Source organism: Tiliqua scincoides, chromosome 3 (assembly GCF_035046505.1).
Source record: "Tiliqua scincoides isolate rTilSci1 chromosome 3, rTilSci1.hap2, whole genome shotgun sequence".
Lineage (NCBI taxonomy): Eukaryota > Metazoa > Chordata > Lepidosauria > Squamata > Scincidae > Tiliqua > Tiliqua scincoides.
Window position 1 is genome coordinate 28205027 of NC_089823.1, and position 19339 is coordinate 28224365.

Genomic DNA, 19339 nt, shown 5'->3' on the forward strand with positions numbered 1-19339 from the left:
AGTAGGGCAAGAATGATGAAATGGACCCAAACTTTGGAAAGTTGGAGGTGGCTTCCAGCCCTGCTACAGTATTTTTAATAGGAAAAAAAAATGCTTCCCTTGACTTGCAACCGAGTTATGTTTTCTGTTAAGAATTGTGTGGGATCAGAAATGCTGTGGGAATGTTCTCTATCACTACAGTGTGCTGCATTTTGCTCTGGTCCTTCCTGGTTCTGTTTTATTGTAGTAATTGGCAATGCAGGGACAACCTGCATTCAGGGTCACATCTAGAATGAATAACTGTTGCCACTTTTTAATTAATATCTGTTTATAAAAATTACAATTATAAAAAACCCCACTGTTAATGATTACTATTTTTTTAAAAGCACTACTCTGGTGACTGAAGTTAAAACTTTTGTATGAAAAGGATCTTAAACTTATATTACAGTGCACTGACACTTTAATGAATTTCATTTTAATAGGCTACTTGAAGTTCGTGGGCGACTTTATGAACTCCTAACTCATTGCATTCCTCCAGAGATTATAATAAAGGTAACTGATGTCATGGTTCTTCACTGGTTACTGACTGTGGCTAAGATTAGATTGCACGAGACTTGGGGGGGAAGAGTTATATTTTACACATTTTATATTTTCATATTTTATATGTTTTAAGTTCATTTTTGTGCTTTTTCACCAGTAAGCATCCTAAACTCTTTTAGGATATTTTGGATTTTTATGGTTTAGACCAGTGTTTCTCAACATTTGTGCTCCACCATACCACTTCAAATGGTCCATCTGTTTGAAGTACCACCAGAAGTAACTGGTGATATCATTGTCAGTTACTTTTGAGTTGGGAGGCCAGATGTGACATGACCAACACCAGTAAGAGGCTCAGGGTGGATGGGAGGGCTTTTCAAGCACGGAAAAGCATGCTTCTGAGCTCAGACCCCTGAGCTTAGCCTCCTACTGCTGTTCGTTGTGTTGCATTCCTGGTCTTGCTGCTGGGCAGCAGGTGTTCAAGGGTCCTACGAGTAACACCAGACACCACCTCAAGTACTACTGGTGGTACCCATACCACCGGTTGAAACACTGAATTAGACCCCAATGTGTCTGAATTAACAAACCATTTTTTGTGCTTGGTTCACAGACCAGAATCTAAAACTGTGGTTTAAACTGAGTTTTGTGAACCATGCTTAGTGTTTGACATATCTGCATTTGCAAACAATCGTTTCCAGAAACTGTTCCATCTCTAGAGTGCTATGTGGATACAAGAATGAAGGTCTGAGCAGAGAAACAGGTCTAAACTATTCTACGTTTTGCATCTCTTTGGAAGGTGTTCTTCTTTCTTGGGAACCATCCCATGGAGATCATAAAGCACACACCATGTTCCTTCCACCATGCATCCATTGATGAGCATGATGTGCTTTAAAATGACCAAGGAAAGGCTCCTAGGAAAGAAACACCAACCAAAAGGATACTGAATTGCACTGACAGCTGTAGTACATTGATCAGTGCAATAGATGAGGGGGTGTGTGTGTGTATAATTCTCTGCTGTACTGCCTATGACCCAGAAAAGGGGGGCAGTTAAAGAGAAAATGTGGAAAAGGCAAGCATAAGCTTGCCCTGTCAGCTGAATACGTGATCCCCTTAGAAAGAAGTCTGAAGCTACAACTGAGATTATCTGAATGTTATAGTTTTTACATGTCTAGGAGTTTAGGGGAGTTAAGAAAAATGTTAAGCAGTGTGTATGCATTTGTTAACAAGATTAAATAATGCTGCCTTTTTTCCTGTCTTATCCTGTAAGACAAAAATCTGTCTCCTTGTTTATTTGCATAATATCCCAAATTTTATGGCCCTGTTAGGTTTCTTTGTTCCCTTTGGCTCATTGTGATCTTAAAGCAATTCATAAAAATGAAGGCCTTGATTATTCTGCATTGTGGTGATCTTATCTGAAAAAAGTCTAAGTATATACTGTATATCTTGTTAAAATTCAGTTGCTTCTATGTGACAACTATAGCAGAGCTGCTGGATAAGAGATTGAGTAGCAAACTGGGACTTTCAATCTCATCTGTGACATGAATTCAATAGATGACCTTGACCACAGCCTTGCGTCTCCAACTGCAGTATGGGATGATACTTATATTATGTGGTTCTTAGTAGGACTGCATCAAGATAAGTACTTGGCACACACATCTACAAGTGCTAATTACTAATAATCATCTAAATTGACAAATTTTCAGATTGTGGTGTTGAGTTGGCTGGTGCATCTGTTATCTGTAGGATTCTAGAAGGTGATATTTCAAGAAAAAAAACACAAATCTCTGATTGTTAAATACTGCTGTATGTTACTAATTTTAGGGCCTCCTCTCTGAACTTCTGAACAACTGTGATGGGCAACTGAAAGGGGAGGTTGCACAGATGGCAGCTTTCTATGAGCATCGACTACAGCTGGGCAGCAAGGCCATTTATCACCTGGAGGCATTTGTGGCAAAGTTTATGGCCCTCTACAAGAAGTTTATGGAAGATGGACTAGAAAACATGATGTTCTAATATGTAGTATTAAGAATCCACATAGCGTTTGATGCTGGCAGGTTCTGCTTCGAAGCTGTGCAAACAGCAAGTTAGAGGTGTATAATGGTATTGGACAATAAAAGTTTTAAGTGTTGTTTCAATAGACTGAAACTTAGTCACATGACATTTAAAGCTGTACTGTAATTGCTTTGGCAAATAAGAACTCACATTTATTTTAGAAAGTTATTTGAGCAGCAGGGCAGTGCCCAATATCCAGGTATGTGATTTAAAAAAACATGTGCTTTTATGCCAATGCAAACTCCAGTGCCTTACAATATACTCCCATTTAGCTCAAGTCTGGAATGTGATTGTAAGCTTGAATCTCAGAGGTTTCTAAATGTGTTGAATAGTTGTGTAGTACAAGAGAAGGTGCTTGCAATCTAAGCCAATTTACTCAGAAGTAACAGCTCAGCATTAGAGCACATGCTTCAAAAACCTTGTGTGTTTTAAGTTGCAGATTTGGAAAAAGATCTCTAGTTTGAGACCTGAGAGAAGAGCTGCCTCTGTGGGTGGATAATCAATACAGCACTAGATGAACCAATAGACTGATTCAGTATATGGTGGCTTCATATAATCCAATACTGGAAATGAGCTAGTCCAACTTTCCTTCTTGAAACAGTTTCCAGTGGAAGCACATGAGGGATGCTGCCGTTGTCCCAGCATCTCTTATGAGTAAACCAAGGACCTTTGAAAATAAATAGTTGTGTGATGGCTGTTTGAGGAGAAATCACTGGACTTGGTGGTTCAGAACTTAGAGGTGATGCAGGCATCGCCTTGGTGATGCCTTGTCTTCCTTGTTTATTGTCTGAACAATTTTAAAATGCTGCTAGAGGAAAACTATCAAGAACAACTTGCAAAATCTCCTTTCTTGTTTGCTATATTTAAATGTTTGTCAATCTACATCACACAGATTTTGTTTATCAGCACTTCCAAAGTCTGTGAAATAGTCTATTAGGCAACTACCATATTCTTGTGAGAGAATGCTCTTGATGAAGTTTTTAGAGTGGTATGGGGATTTTCTTGGTTTTTTCCCCTGACATTTTGCCAGTTGATGGGAATGTTAGGACAGATTTCAGACAAATGGTTGGATCCTAGTTCACTATCTCTTGGCATACCACACATTTCAGTGGGATTCTCAGTGTAGCATAACAGCTACAGGACTGAACTGTGAATTAAGACTTCCCTGGTTTGAATTTTGCCTCTGCCAGATCTGACTGACTCGGGTATGACTGCAGCCAGTGCATAGGCCAAAGCTGGGCAAAGGCCCTCCTGGCCACAGCTGTCACCCTGGACATCCAAGAGGAGCTGTGGATCTAGAAGGACCTTCAGGCTGTGCACTGTTCCTTCAGAGGGAGTGTAACTCCATCCAGAACAGGTGAATAGTCTAATACCTGCATTGTAGATTTCTGAACCAAGGACCTCCATCTTGTCTGAATTTAATTTTCAGTTTATTAGCCCTTATCCAGATCCCAACTACCTGTAGGCAGTGCTCCAGGTCCTCAACAGCCTCCCTGGCATCTGATGAAGAGATCGAGCTGAGTATCATCAGCATGCCGATGACACCCTTCTCTAAATCTCTTGGTCTCCCCTAGTGGTTTCATGTAATGTTGAATAGCATAGGCGACAGAGTGCAACCCTGAGGCATCCCACAAAAAACCTTCAATATCCATCAGCCCTTGGGGGTGAACCATATCATTCTATCTGCTTCGGCAGAGGAAAGGAGTAGCAACTAGAGCATCCTCTATCAGGAAGTGATCATGACAAAGAAGTGATGTTCATCCCCTCCATAGCCAGATCACCATCCTCCTGCCCAGCAGTGAAAACTAGGTCTAATATGTTACTAGGTCTAAAACTAGGTCTAAAACTGTCATGTGGGTTAGGGCTACTATAACCTGAGAGAGTATTCTGGTGGCCATGAAATCCTGAGCTGCACTTTGCCCATTCAACATCACACCAAGACCAAGACAATCTTGGCAGTCTGCTGGACAGGGTACAGAGTGGAGACTAAGTGATCATTAACAGGAAGTAGGAAGTTAATGTTTGCTCTTAGTCTAACCTGCAGCTTGCCTGCCTGCTTGTCTTGCTATATGCTTTCTGCTTATAGGTTTAGTTAAAGCAAGACATGTTATTGCTTTGCGCAAATGAAATGAAGGTAATGGGTGTGGGGGGTGCAGAGAACTATGCAAGTTCCTCGGGGCACTTTGGTGCTATATAAATACCTACTTATAATAGATTTAACAATTTGTCCTGGAGCATCCTCATGAATAGTCTCCACACCAAAAAAGGAGAAAAAATTCTGCAGTGGTTTCACTATATTTTCTTCGTTTGAGTTTATGCTGTCATGGAATAGTTTTTAGAATGATAAGGAAGGGTGTGTTTATGGGTGTTAAGGGAATCTCTCATGTATATGTAAGGGAGGGAGGTAAGTTTATGTTGGTATTAATTTTTCTTAAAGGCTGATGAACTGATTCTGATTTATGTGAAGCATGCTGAATTAAGTTGCTGGGAATATGGACTTGTCTCTCTGTGTACCTTGTAGCTTAAAATAGCTGATCTAGAGCATGGTAGCAGGCCATGGTGAGATGTTTTCACATTGCAGTAAAGCATTTTTTTGTGTTGATAATTTTTTTTAATAGGAAAAAGCTATTGTGGAGACAAATTGCTTTATAGATTGTTCACATTTCTGAGTGGTTAGCGAGTCTGTGTGAGTAACATTCTAACTCAAGGTTCAATAACTAAATCCTACTTTCTAGTTGGACTCTCTAAGATCACTGGCATCCAAAAACTTAGCTAATGTAGGTCTCCCTGCCCCACACCAATAGGTTAATCCTATCCAACTTTCCAGCACCAATTAAGCCATGCCAACAGGGTGTGTGCTGCATCCCGAGGTGGGGGTCAGTCATGGAGGCCTTCTTGAGGTGAGGAAATATTTGTTCCCTTACCTCAGGGCTGTATTGCGGCTGCATTGGCACTGGAAAGTTGGATGGGATTGGGCCCTAAATAGATAATGAAACTGCCTTTTGTTCTATATATCATGCATCTTATCCTAGTCATGTTTACTCAGTGTTTTGGAGTTCAATGGAACTTATTCCCAGGTGTAGAGGATTGCTGCCTTTAATTTCATAAACCAATTCCAAAATCTACATACATACATAAGACCTTAATTGGCATGGATAAAGGAAATACAGAACAACAAACATCCAGAACACATGCACAAACACAAAAACCAAAAAAACAAAAACAATAAAATAAAACAATCATAATCATTCAATATCCCCTCCCCCCATTCACCATAATATAGCAGAAGACCCAGAATTCCATCCTGCCAGTATCCCAGAAACAAAGTTGGCAACCTTGTCAAGAGAGTCAGTTTCCTCTATAGAAAGAAGAGTTTGTAATTTAAATGAATCCTCCCAACCCTGCATTTTGTTCAGCAGTGGACCCAGATAGTTCTTACGGATGGTGTCATGCAGTGGGCAATAAAAAATATGTTGCAATGTCTCCACACAATTCCTGTCACAGGTACATCTTTCTGAGTAGGGAATGCCACTAAACCTGCCTACTAGCAGAGCTGATGGAAATGCATTGCATCTTGCAAGGGAGAATGCTCTGCAAGCCTGCGGGCACTGCAGATGATAAAGAAGCTGGCTTCCCAAAACTGACTGGGATGTGCAGATGGAGAGGGGAGCAAATGGTGTTAGCCACACAGAATAGCTTTTGACGCTCAATATCAAGCAGCCTTTCCTTGATAGTCCTGTAGGCTTTGCTTAAACCAATCATACCCAGGCTTGCTGTGTCTAGTCCTATTGATTTAAGGTTGGTGAGTGTATCTGCAACCTCCACAGGTAGTACTGGATCAGCCAGAAGCTGGTACATTAGCCCATACGGGGCAGCATTGAAGAGGATTGGAAGCCAAAATTTTACTGATCTCAACCAAGCCAACGTTTTGAGTCTGATAAAACCCACTTTGTTGAGGGAGGTTTGGGTGTGTGTAGGAGTCTCCAGCAGAGCAAAATCAAACGGCAGCACAACAGAAACTCGAGGCTGATGTCCAAGGCAATCTCTCAGAAGGCAAAGAGGCACTTGACACGAGAGTTAGGTTCCATCACCAAGATATATTATATACAAGGATATTTACAGCAACACTGGTCAGTCATACAGCAACACACATATACGGCATCCTGATTCCTATTCCTTAACACTCACCACCCTACACGCTCACCCTCACTCACCCCCAAAAAGAGGAGTGTTTGTCTTCGGCCTTGGTATAGGCACAAGGCACACCCACAATCAGCTGCACAGAGTCAGCAATCAGGAACAGCTGCTCCCTGTTGCTACAAACTGACTGTTCACCACAGCGTTTGTTACATTCCCTCCTGTGCACAGGACTTGAGTGATTTCCCAGGTTCAGACCTCAACACACTTCAAGACACATAGCAGAGTATGGAACGCATCTGGGAAAATCCAAGATCCTCCACAGGAAGAGGCCTGTATGCTCTCAGTTGAATGAGTTCAAGGCCTTATGCCAGATTGGACAGCCATAAAGAACTTGCGAAAGTACCTTAGCCTTGAATACCTCTAAAGCAGCTGGGACATATCTGTTACCTTGGCTAACAAAAACCCAGGAAATTGCAAGGGATGAGATTTTTGATGCATTTAGGACTGCATTACAATGAAAAACCCACGAGTGCTTGTAGTGGAAATTAATGCCTAAATATCTGAATGTCTTTACCTGTTCCATTTTGTTGCCCATAAATGACCATTTAAATGGTTTCCAATCGTTGGCAAACCATGATTTTAGATTTAGAGTAGTTAATCTGTAACTTGTTGTATGTAAAATACTCTATAGATTTATTAAGTAGACGTTTTAAGCAATTCTTGTTTGAGAAATAAGAGCCGCATCATCCGCATACAGTAATAGGAGCAGGAGGTAATAGGAGTAATAGGGTAATAGGAGTAATAGGGTAATAGGAGTAATAGGGCAGGAGGTCTGGTCTAGAGGGTAGAGCCTCCATTTGCCTGAAGATTAACATCCACAAGGTCGCCAGTTCGAGGCCACCGGCACCGTGCGACCTTGAAGCAGCCGGCAAGCTGCAGCTGAGCTGTTCCATCTGCTCGGAGCGTGGGAGGATGGAGGCCAGAATGTTAAACCAGATCGGAGTGTAACATCTTGAATGTGGTGGTTCTTGAAAGAGAGAACCTTCTTTCAATTTGTAAAAATCCCTGCGTGGATTTAATAAGCCTGCCTGTGTAAACCGCCTTGAATAAAGTCTTGAATAAAGACCAAGAAAGGCGGTATATAAATACTGTATATTATTATTATTATTATATTAATAGCAGCACTAGACAGGACCCAAGTATTGGGCAATGACCATCCACTGTCTTCAATGGATGTGGGGGCTAAATCATTCAGGAATAGGTTAAATAGCATGGGAGCCAGAATGCATCCCTGCTTAACTCCTTAGTTTATAGCAATGGGGTGTGTGAGGCTACCACTCCTGGTATATCTGACTTTACATGATGTGTTGGAGTATAAGATCTTAATTAACATCAATAGTATTTTATCAGTCCCCATGCTGGCTAATTTAGACCAAAGAAGATCTCTATCAATGGAATCAAACACAACTCTTAGATCAAGAAAAGCCACGTAGAGTCTTGCCTTGGCTTTCTTAATCTGTTTATGGACTAGGTGAGATAAAATTAAACAGTTATCCATTGTTGATTTGCCCTGACAAAATCCTGATTGCTCAGGACCTAGGATATCCTTAGAGTTGATTCAGGTAAAAAGCTTATTACTTAGGTATTTTGCATAAATTTTGCCTATTACAGAGAGCAAGCTGATAGGCCAGTAATTCACAGGGAGGTTAGGGTCGCCCTTTTTAAAAACTGGGATGATTGTTGCTGAGACCCAGTCTTTGGGAACTAATCCAGTTCTATTGATCATTGTGAAGAAGGGTGCAAGCAAGTGAGCCCACCACTCAGGATCACATTTTAAGAGTTCAGGTGGTATTTGATCTGGTCCGGCAGCTTTCCCTGATTTCAATTGATCTATTATCTGTATAATCTCCATGGGCATCACAGGGGACCAGATAGTTAGATCAGAAGAAGTAAAGTCAGGTCGGGTATCTGGGGATTTGCTCTTATCAAAAAATAATTCTGAAAAATGTTTAATCCACATAGAAGAAGAGATTACAACTGGGTCATACATTTTGGAGCTAAGAGAGCCTGATACCACGGCCCAAAATTGTGTTTTTTTTTTTGCTGTATCGCTTGCAACAACTTGATCCATTGAGCATGGGTATACTTCTGCTTTTTATCTAACAGTAAGGCATGAAATTATTTTTTGTAGGAAAAATATTTAACTGCCTCACATGGAGCGTTAGACTTTCTGAAGGCCAAATAAGTTGCTCTGATCAATGCCTTGAGGTCTCTGCATTCTTTATCAAACCAGTCCTTTTTATCGGACACACCATGTATAGTGCTCTGCTTAGGGTTGGAACCCAGGGTCCTAAGGATGTGATCAATTAGGCTTTCAAATGACTGGATTTGGGCAAAGGGGTCACACTCCTTCAAAATGGCTGATAATAAATCTATACTTGTTGACTCCCTAATTAACTGATGGAAATTTAAAGAAAGGGTGTTGTTCACCATGATTTTGCCACTACTCTCTGTGTTTACTTCAACCCTTGGGTGTGCTGGTGTTCTCCCTGAGTGTAGATCAAGTACCAGGGTTAGAGGGAAGTGATCACTAATGGTAAGATCCCCAATGTCAAACTCTTTCATGTGTGGTTTCAAAGACATGGACACGAGAGCATAGTCTACGACGCTTGAGCCACGAGGGGACATGTATGTAAATTCACCAGCACTGGGATACTCCTTTAACCCATTAAGCCAGAGCAGATTAGAAATAACGGAAAATCTTGCAAGGGCCAAGTCATTAGCATTGTAATGAGAATCCTTTGACCATCTATCTAACGTACAAAATGAGGGGAAAGAATCTTCTTCATCCACCATCCATGCTCTAGAATAGATTTGATTAGAGTTTCCAACCCTAGAATTCAGGTCACCCAGCAAAACAACTTCAGCTAGAGGATGGTTGCTCTTGAGGTCATCTATACCAGTCAAGAGCTCACTCCAGAGCTGGGATCTCTGAGAACTGTTAAGTAAAGGGGGGATATAGACATTAATACATAATAAATCAATAGCTTCACAGGATAAGCTTGCACCTCATTAAAGCTTGCACCTTACAACATCCTGAAGTTGTGGCTAGGGAGCAGGGTTTAAGATGCTCTGCCACCAGTATGGCTAAGCCTGCTGATGGGTGCCCACTAGAATTAGGTTTAATAGCAGGGAGCAAAAAAGCTTTATATCTGTTAAGATGCAATTGGCCCTGGACCCATGTCTCTTGCAACTTAATTACATCAACGGTTCTAAGATAACTTAAAAAATCAGTCATTTTCCTTGCTCCTCCATCCTGCAATATTCCAGGAAAGGATTCTCAAAAAGGGAGAGACCAAATCAGGAGAAGGGTTGATCAGTTAATCTTCATTCATGGGTGGGTTCTCAATTTCTAGGGGGGCATGAGACACATAGCTAGATGAGGCTAAGTTTGCCTCCGTGGATAGCACAGAATCTCTTTAATTAATAACATGTTCCCTGGTGAAGTAGTTTCTGATTCAGATTGATGACCCAAAGCTTGCTCTGGAAGAACCAAAGGATGCATTCTGCCAGTCAAGCTTCCTCATTAGGACTAATAAGTTCTGCTCTAACTTTATCCAGGCATTTTAATATGTTTACTTGTTCCATCCTTGGAAAGCTCTTGAAGGCATTTATAGCTCCTTCCACAGTCTCATCTTCTTGAGAAGGGAGGGAGGCAAATTTCCTCCACCTGGAGGCTCCTGGTGGATCTCAGTTTGAATGGGCAACTTCTGAAGGGAGTCTGCTTCTAGAGATGATTGAGGGTCTCGTAGAGATGAACTCTTCAAAGACGCAGAAGAACATTGGGTCAATATAATGTCCGTTAATTCCTGCCAAACCATCTCAATTTTTTTGACTATCTGTAATTGCTTTTGTCGAGGGAGAACCCTGTATGCCTCCAGAGCCTCCCTGGTTAGCGTGTCCTCGTCTATATCCAGCTGGAGCAGCAGGTCCATGACCTGGGAGCTTGTATCACCGCTGTGAGGACTAGTATTCTGAGGAGGCATTGTAGCTTGTGAAGAAGCTTTAGGCAAACACTGAGTGATATCACATAAGAACATAATAACAGCCCCACTGGATCAGGCCATAGGCCCATCTAGTCCAGCTTCCTGTATCTCACAGCGGCCCACCAAGTGTCTGAGATCTCTTCTGAGCTGAACACAGGATTCCGCAGATGATTCCTAACACACACAGTGTCTGAGGCAGGCAACTCATCCTGTACCTCTGTGGATGAGTTTGTAATCCTCACAGGGCACCTAGGAGTGGCAGGCATTGTCTCCACTGGGCAGTCTATTTCTGTGTGTGCACTGCTGATGTCCAAAGGTGCACATGCTTTGCAGAGAAGGCCATTTTGGTCTACTGATGCAATTGGCTCCAAGGATACAGCAGTTCCAGTTTTAATCTGTCTGTTCAGAGACCCATGCAGGTCATCTTGGGGTCTGAAGGTGGTCTTCTGTGATGGTAAATTTACTGGTACCTTGGGTGGAGGCTTGGGAACCGGTGATTGAGCCTGGGAGCTGCTGCTAGATGCTAGGCTCTTCCTTTTAGGCTTTCCTTTCCCAGCTTCTGAGTGTTGTAAGCTGTAATGAGCCACTGATTACTAGTAGCACTCTCTTCCTGTAGCAAGAGCTTGTCCTGTAGAGAGGGGAAATGTGGTGACTGTGAGTCATAGATATCTCCCAGCTGGGAGGAGGGGAGCTGCTGGTCTCCCCCTTCTGACTCCATGGCAGTGTCTTGGACATCAAGGACAGCAAACTTATTAGAGGAGATAAAATTAGGCTCACTCACATGTTGCATCCAGGCGTCTCTGTTTTGAGGACTTGCGGGGAGAGTTACCATGTTCTGAATGGTTTCTCTGTCTCCTCTTTTTCCCCATGGCCTCTGCGTTTCAAGATTTGAAATAACAATCCACTGTAATCCACACGTAGTTGTAAACAAAACAGGAGCTGCCAGTGCCTTCCGGCTCAGGGACAATTTCTAAGACCTCCCTGACAAGAAGTAAACCAGAGGTCCTAGAGGAAGAAAAACCAGAGGAAGAAAAATTGTAGAAAACCTCCAAAATGTATAATTGATAGAAGATAGGTATGAAGAAAACACAATAGTGTTTTATGCTGCCTGTCGAGATTTTTTTTTTCAATTTCTTGTTAAATGGTTTCATTACTCTCAGGATAAATAGAATAGATCCTGAGCACTATCATTTTATCTGTATTGTCAAGTCTGAAACACATTAATTCACCAGAGTAGGTACAGTGAAAATGAATGTTTAAATGGTTTTCTACTTTAGGGAGATACAGAGTAGAAACGAAACAATATAAGATAATTAAAATTGGTGCTAACTGCTTCACTTTCCAGTGGTAAATCAGTTTAACTGTACAATCTGGAAAACATCTTGTATACCTAACAGATTGTAAAGCATTGAGTTGGGCTTGCGATATGCCAAACAAGAAATGTATTCTGGGGACGGCTGGGTTTTATTCTTAGATTTGAGAAATCTAAAGCTGTGAAACAATTTGTTGGCCTAGAAAGTTTTTGAAGTTTTGCACAAATATGCATGAACTTTTGTGCATAAATGTTATTGCGCATAGATATGTGGTCCTTTTTGATGATGTCTTTGGAACCAATTTAAAGCAAGTTTTTGAGAGCCCTGTCAGCAGTGACATCTACATCTGCAACTATGGTTTATATGGGTGTACCATTGATCAAATGCAGAATAATGTGACATATTTTAAATTGTTGGTTGTAGCTGAGAATGACAGCCTGTTTTAGAAAATTGAGTCTTTATGTACAAATATTTATTGGAGATGATAACTTTAAATGTTTTAAATTTTGGTTATAAACTCATGTAGATCATTTCCCCCCCTCAATTGGAAATCATAAGATTGCAACCCTCATTTATGCAGATGACATTGTTTTATTATCTTTGAATAGGAAAGGGCTTAAGAGAATCCTAAATAAGCTGCAAGATTTCAGTGATTCGGAGCAATTGAAGGTGAATTACGCCAAATCCAAAATAGTGGTTTTTGCCAAGCGTTCTCCAAAATTTAGTTGGACTTTGGGTGATCGCAAGATTGAACAAGTTCCTGCCTTTAAATATTTGGGTGTATTATTCGACGAAAGAAACAGCTGGAAATTCTAACTTCAGAATGTTAAAACATTAGCACAAAAATCAAGTTATGCCTTATTAAAATTTTTCCATTCTAGAGGAGGCAACTTGGTAATTCCAGCTTTAAAGGTTTTCTTGGGGAGAGTAATTTCCCAAATGTTATATGGTATAGAGATCTGGGGTATTAAACAGAACAACATATATATTCCCAAAGTTGCTCAAAATAAATTTTTGAGGCACATTTTAGCTGTTCCACCATCTACTCCGGCAGCTTTTCTTAGAATGGAGACAGGTATGGTATCTATTAAGGCCAGGGCTGCCATAGCTATAATTTCTTATTACAAGAGAGTCCTGGACATGTCGGAAAATCGTCTTCCTAAACTCTGTTTGGCTGAGCAGTGGAGAAGAGGAGGCTGGGCCACTCAGGTGCAAATGCTCCTAAAATCTAAAGCTCTTTCTACTGACATTTTTGCCTTTTCTGAAATAAAACAAATGCTAAGGGAATGGATGTTTAAACTGGATAATGATCAGGATTTAGATATAGTAAGATCTTCAAATTTCTCCCAGTTGTACTGTTTCCTGAAACCAAGTCACTCAAGAGTGCAATATTTATATTCACTTACCTTTGCCTCCTTGAGAAAGGCGTTCACTGAACTGCGTTTTCAAACCATGCCAACTGCAGTTCTAGATGGCAGATATATGTCCATTCCCAGGCATTTGAGGCTTTGTATTTGCGGAGCAGGACAGATTGAAGATATTGTACATTACCTGCTTCATTGTCAGCTTTATCAAAATCCTAGGGTAAGATTTTTGGAGCCTATTTTGGCTACCCTTCAAGGGGAGAACACACTTACGGAATTGTATTGGTTACTTTCCGATTATGACCCATCGGTCACCAATAGCGTGGCACTGTTTGCCAAAGCTGCCAGAACTATTCGTGCCAACTACCTGGGGGAAATAGCGGTAGATTGTAAAGGAGATTCCTTAATATGATGGGTGTGGGTGCCTTTTGTGCTTGATTTTGACCTAATTTTATCATTTTATCATTGTTTGTATCTTTGATGTATTTTTGGATTTACATGTTTTATCTTATTGTGATGGCTATTAGCTAATACAATAAACAATCTTTGACTTTTTGAATTTTGGTCATATGGAATTCAAACTGAAGTACTGTGTAGAATAAATCGGAGAATTGTGGAGACCAAAAAACTAGAACAAGTTACAGGTTGAGACTAATTATTCATGTGGGTTCACTATAGCAAATCAATTGAAAAAACAAAGTTTCTTTGCTCAGGTGATTTAAAAACAGCCTTGCTGATCTTCCTGATGTAAGATAAGCATCATTAAGAAGACAATCCATCAGCTCTTCACTCAACCCCTCCCTTCACCAATGCAAAATGATCACCTTTCTTTCATGTGCTGGGAGGAAGGGAGGGGTCTGAAGGAGAGAGAAGGATTGATGGATTGTCAGCCTGCTGCCCCCCCCTATTAAGGAGGCTATTGTTAAAGGACTGTTCAGTTTTTAAAGCTGATTTTAAAGGGATGCATTTTTCCCCTTCTCCAGGGATCAGCACATTCTTTCTCATTTGCAGGGGCCATTCGTGTTGAGTTAAATCCGTGTATAAAAAATCCGTGTATAAATAGGCTGGACCTGTAGTATTAGTGTTAACAACTTAAATTGTTCAGTGATTTGTGAACTTCATAGAGTGGAAGTGAAAACCAGAGTTCTCTGGTGGGAGGCCCTAAAGCTGTCCGGCTAGGGCTGCAACCCCTCTCCTGCCCCCACAAGCAGCAGTTAGGAGTGCAGCCAAGCTGCCACACGCTCCCCAGGCAGCCAAAATGTCACTGCAACCTGCTCCGACGGGGCGCAGACCCCAGGAGCCTAAGAGGACACAGGGAGGCTGAGCAGCCATCAGAAGAGGTGGGGAGCAGATGTTCCCCAAAAAAGGGGTGCCAAAGGGTCCAAAGAAAAATGGCCAGAAGGGCAAAAGGAGGCACTAGGCAGGGAAGCTGCCCAGAGCAGCAAAAAACTCGACCTGCTTTTTGCCAGGCGAGGTCAGTCTGAGAAGCCAGGGGGCGCTGCTTGCCACAGGAAGTTTTCACTTGACCTGCCTGCCTGGGATGAGGAGCTACCCACCTTTGGCTGACTGAACCCACCATGGAGTCCACCAAGAAGGGGAATTCACAGGTAAGCTCAAATTTCCCCCTTTTCTGGTATCCCGTCCTGGTTACAGGCTAGGGAATGCATTTACCTCACTGGCAGTGCAATCCTAGGCATGTTTACTCAAAAGTAAGTCCCATTAATGGACCTGGCTCTCAGGTAAGTATGTATAGGTTTGTAATCAGGCATCCCAATTCTGCTCTCCTGGCACCCAGGGCTGCCGCTGCATCTTGCAAATGTCACGGGCAGTGCCAGCGACTCCTTGGGAAAAGAGGACTTTCATCCCCTTCCCTTGGATAAACTGAGTAGCCCCACAATGGGTCAACTCAATTCTACATCAACCCAATGGCCTCTGGTTGAATTTAGAGCCTCTGTCAGGCCAGTGGCCCAAAACGGAGTCTCAGGATCTGGTGGAGCAAAGCTCCAAAAGTCCCACCTCCCTCCTGCCCCACTCCCTCCCCCAGCACGCATCCTCCCCATTCTCCGCCTACCTCCCACCACCCCAGAACACCTCCTCCCACCTCCCCCCACTCCCCCACCTACCTCTCTGCTACCCGGCAGTCTGCACGTCCATCGAGGTGGCGGAGCATCGGTGCTTGCCCAGTGCTGGCCAGCGGGCTAGCACCAGCACTCCACCGGTGCTAGGGCCTGCAAATGTGCCTTATGGCACTTTTGCAGCAGTGCATGCCGGTGGTGAGCCAGTGCGCACTGTATAGGGTTGGGCCCTAAGACTCCAGTTTCTGAACACCATGGTGCTATATGAAAGAAGGGCAGGTCAATCCTAACTTGCACTGAAACAGGCAGGCTGAGTGGCCTGCGCTTCATCCAGCGCAGGTTAGGAGGAAACTGGAGGGCGGCAACTTGGAATAAGGGGATATTTTTCCCCTTACCCAATGTAGAACTCCAGCCACTCCTATGGAGTGCCGATTAGGATTTGGCCTGCACTGCTGTGGCCGGTCCAACCCCCTGGGCTGGATTCTGGATTCTCTGCCCCCCATTCCACCCTCTTCCTGCCCCAAAACATGCCTCCCCACTCCTGGAAAGCTCTCTCCCATCCCCTGTGCCCAGCCTGCCTGGGTCAGTGCAAATGTAACCATTCCTGGCACAGATCTAGCTCTAGCCAGCTCTAGTGGAGGAACAAAAATGATTTACAACATGTTTGCAACACTCCTGCAGGACTGTTTGCAATATCAGGTTTGGACTGCGCTCTTAATAAAACTCGTTAGGAGTAGTGGGTGTGTGGGAAAGTCAGGGCAAGTGGATCTAACCCGCTATATTCTGCTTTGTAAGTTATCTGAGAAACAAAGGGTGATATGGTTTAACCAGCTTTGTTTGTCCTTGGATAAATAATCTATTACGTGATGATGATCACGAACACGATAATGATCTTGAATATGTTACAACAGCTGTGTCTAAATTTGTTTAACAGGCTGCACGGCTTAGGAAACAACATGCAAGTCAAAATGTTATGGACTGTGTACATGATTATGATTATTTTTGTTTAGTTTAGGTTTATTTGAAGTGCAACTGGTCTCATGTAAATTCTTGGGGTCTCTTTTTTCCTTCTCTCTTGGTTTTGGAAATTGCAATGGCTCTTGTGGCTAGTCAGTAAAAACTTTTATTTCCTCCCTTGCTGTATTGGGATGATGGACTATAAATGGCTGTTTGAGAGTGGCACTGCCATTTAATCTGTTTTTGCTCAAGTTCCTCATTTACCCTGTGTAGTCTCTGAGAGTTAACTCCCTCTTGTTGTTTCACTCTCATTCATATAAATTGTGAGTAGTAGGCCTTTTAACGTTGCTTAAATGTCCAGAATGGTGTGGACACAGGGGAAAAAAGACTCAGTATTATAAAAACTGTTCATTTTTTACCCAAAAAAAGAAAGGCAGCATTTTAAAAGGCCAAGGGCATTCTGTATCATAGTATCCTGCCAAGCTGGAGTTTTTAAATCTTGGATAGTAAAATAGCAGACCTTAACTAAATTTATATAGAACTCTTTGTCTGCAGAGACCTTTTTTGCAATGAACATAACATTTAATCATTAAATAAAAGATAGTCAGTTTAAACTACTGGAAGCTACCCCACTCCATGCGGTCAAAGCTTTAATTCAAGCTGTAACGGATAGCGAAGGCATTTGTACCCTGGGAACAGTTCACTGAAATGGCAAATAAGTTACAGGCGCACCTTTGAGCATGTACCTGTGGAATGACTGTGCATGAAATGCCAGATGTAGAAGACACATTTTGCTCTAAAAAAAAAAAAATGGTGGAAAGAGCAGGGTGCGTTTTAAGAAACAGACCAGATGAAGGCTTGGCTTTGCATTCTAGCTATGCTACTGTGGAAATAGATCTGGTAGAGGGCCTGAAATGCATTCAGCCTCTCTGGCCATTGTATCTTTCTTTGGTTCTTTGACAAGATGGTTAACAAGATTATTGAAGGAATGTATTAGGCAAACATGCAATGGTCCCTCCTTAAAATGCAGCTCCACTGCATTGCACCATGAGGAGATCAATAAGTAAAAGTCATTGTGGGAAACCGACATATGAAGCTGCTTGATACTGAGTGAAGCTTATTGGCAAATCTTGCCCAGTTTTTTCTACTTGCAATGGCTACAACTGTCCAAGGTCTTGAGCAGAAGCTTTTCTCAGCCACAAAATTCTTTTAGCAGCTATCGACCCTCTGCATGTGTGGAAAAGCAACAGCCTAATTATAAGTTGGAAAGCTAAAGAGGTTTAATTGTCCTTTTTTAACTTTTTCTTTTCAGAGCAGGAAAATCAAGATGATTGCAGCTCATTGATACAAACTAATAGGTATAATTCATCTTGTTGGAGAAAGAGTTGCGATATGCTCAGGCAATCCTTAATGCTTCACGTAGAAACAATTTCTTGTCTGCTAGCAATTAGTGCTGCACAAAATTATGGCCATGATTTTCAATCAGTGACCTATAAAACAAAAACCAGAGCTGCAGTTCACAAAGTAAAAGCTATGTGAGATGACAATGAAATGTGCTTGGAGTTCCAGAGAGTCTAAACATTTCACCCTTGATTTCCAAATGCTTTTAATGAGCTTTTAAGAGTGGAAGGATTGCAAGCACACAGCAAAAGAAGTCATATGGAACATGCCAAAAAGGCTATCAGCTGTGCCCGTAGTATTAAACACTTTCTGGGTTACATATTTCAAATTGGTCACACGTCCCTAAAAATAATCTGGCTAGGGTTTTCTGTCCTGTCAGTTTAATTGGAAGGATTTTGTCTCCAAATTAGCCAAGTCACTTGGGGCCAATATACTTTGAATTATTTTGGCTGCTTTCCATGATGGAAGAATTACTGTGCTAGCAATTATGCTAGATGGGGCTTTATCAGATATTTTGGGTGGCCTACTAATTTGCCGTTCTTAGTAGCATGTGTTTCCTGAGTGCAACATATACCTGTGTTTGGGGTAAGGAGATTATATATGTCTGTTCTAATTTAATGCAAAATACTATAGTATTTTCATTTGTTCATTTCCATCGTACAGTATTGTATAGTCTATTTCCACAAATGTCCTCTAATTTTAACGTGCAGAAACACAGTAGAAATATTTTCTCTATTTTTTTTTTCCAAGCCATTGATGGATTTTATCACATCTTCTTTCATTGCTAGCTGGAGAAAAATGGTGGTGTGGAGAGAAGCTAGTTTGCAGTGTTCACAACCAGCTGGAGTATTCTCCAGATAGACTTGCAATTTGGAGTTCTAATTAATCTCCCAGCCTGTTACATGTGTTGCAAGCTGGTAACATATTGTGCTTTAATCTTTTAGTAACTAATTCTTCTGGGATAATTTCCTAATGGAGGTTTTCAAACTGTGCAACCTTTTTATCTTTATCAGTTCTAGACCTTTGTTTTAATATACATTTGTCTCAATGGTCCTAGTCCGGCACAGCATTCTTTTGAAGGTGTGCATGTTCTCTCCTTTTGCATATGGCTACTCCCCTTCCTGCAGTGTATATTTGTTGCTGCCATTGCTCAGCATTATGTCTGCACAGGATTTATCTGTGTGGGGGGAGGGGTTATGATTGCTTTGAAACCAGTGGCTCTCTAATTTTTCCAGCCTGCGGCTCATCTGATCCTTGTGGCCATTGGCCACAGCTCCCCATTACAACACCCCACCTCAGTTACTCCCCAAATGGGGGTGAAGGTGTTTATAATTATACACTAGAAACAAAAAAAACAGCTGCCAGCACTCTGAGGCTTACCTGAGAGTAAGCCCCATTGAACTAAATAGGACTTACTTCTGAGTAGACCTGGTTAGGATTGTGTCTTTTGTCTTATAATAGCAGCTAACATGGGA

General features: G+C 41.9%; 1 protein-coding gene across 1 annotated transcript in view; it reads left to right on the forward strand.

The window, feature by feature from the left end:
• Positions 1-13990, forward strand: part of RFC3 (replication factor C subunit 3) — a 33527-nt gene extending 19537 nt beyond the window's left edge. Inside the window, exons 8-9 of the mRNA XM_066619754.1 lie at positions 462-531; positions 2338-13990. Of these exons, the coding sequence (XP_066475851.1) occupies positions 462-531; positions 2338-2529 (262 nt within the window). The 3' untranslated portion in view covers positions 2530-13990. The remainder of the gene's footprint in view (positions 1-461; positions 532-2337) is intronic.
• The last annotated feature ends 5349 nt before the right edge of the window (positions 13991-19339 follow it).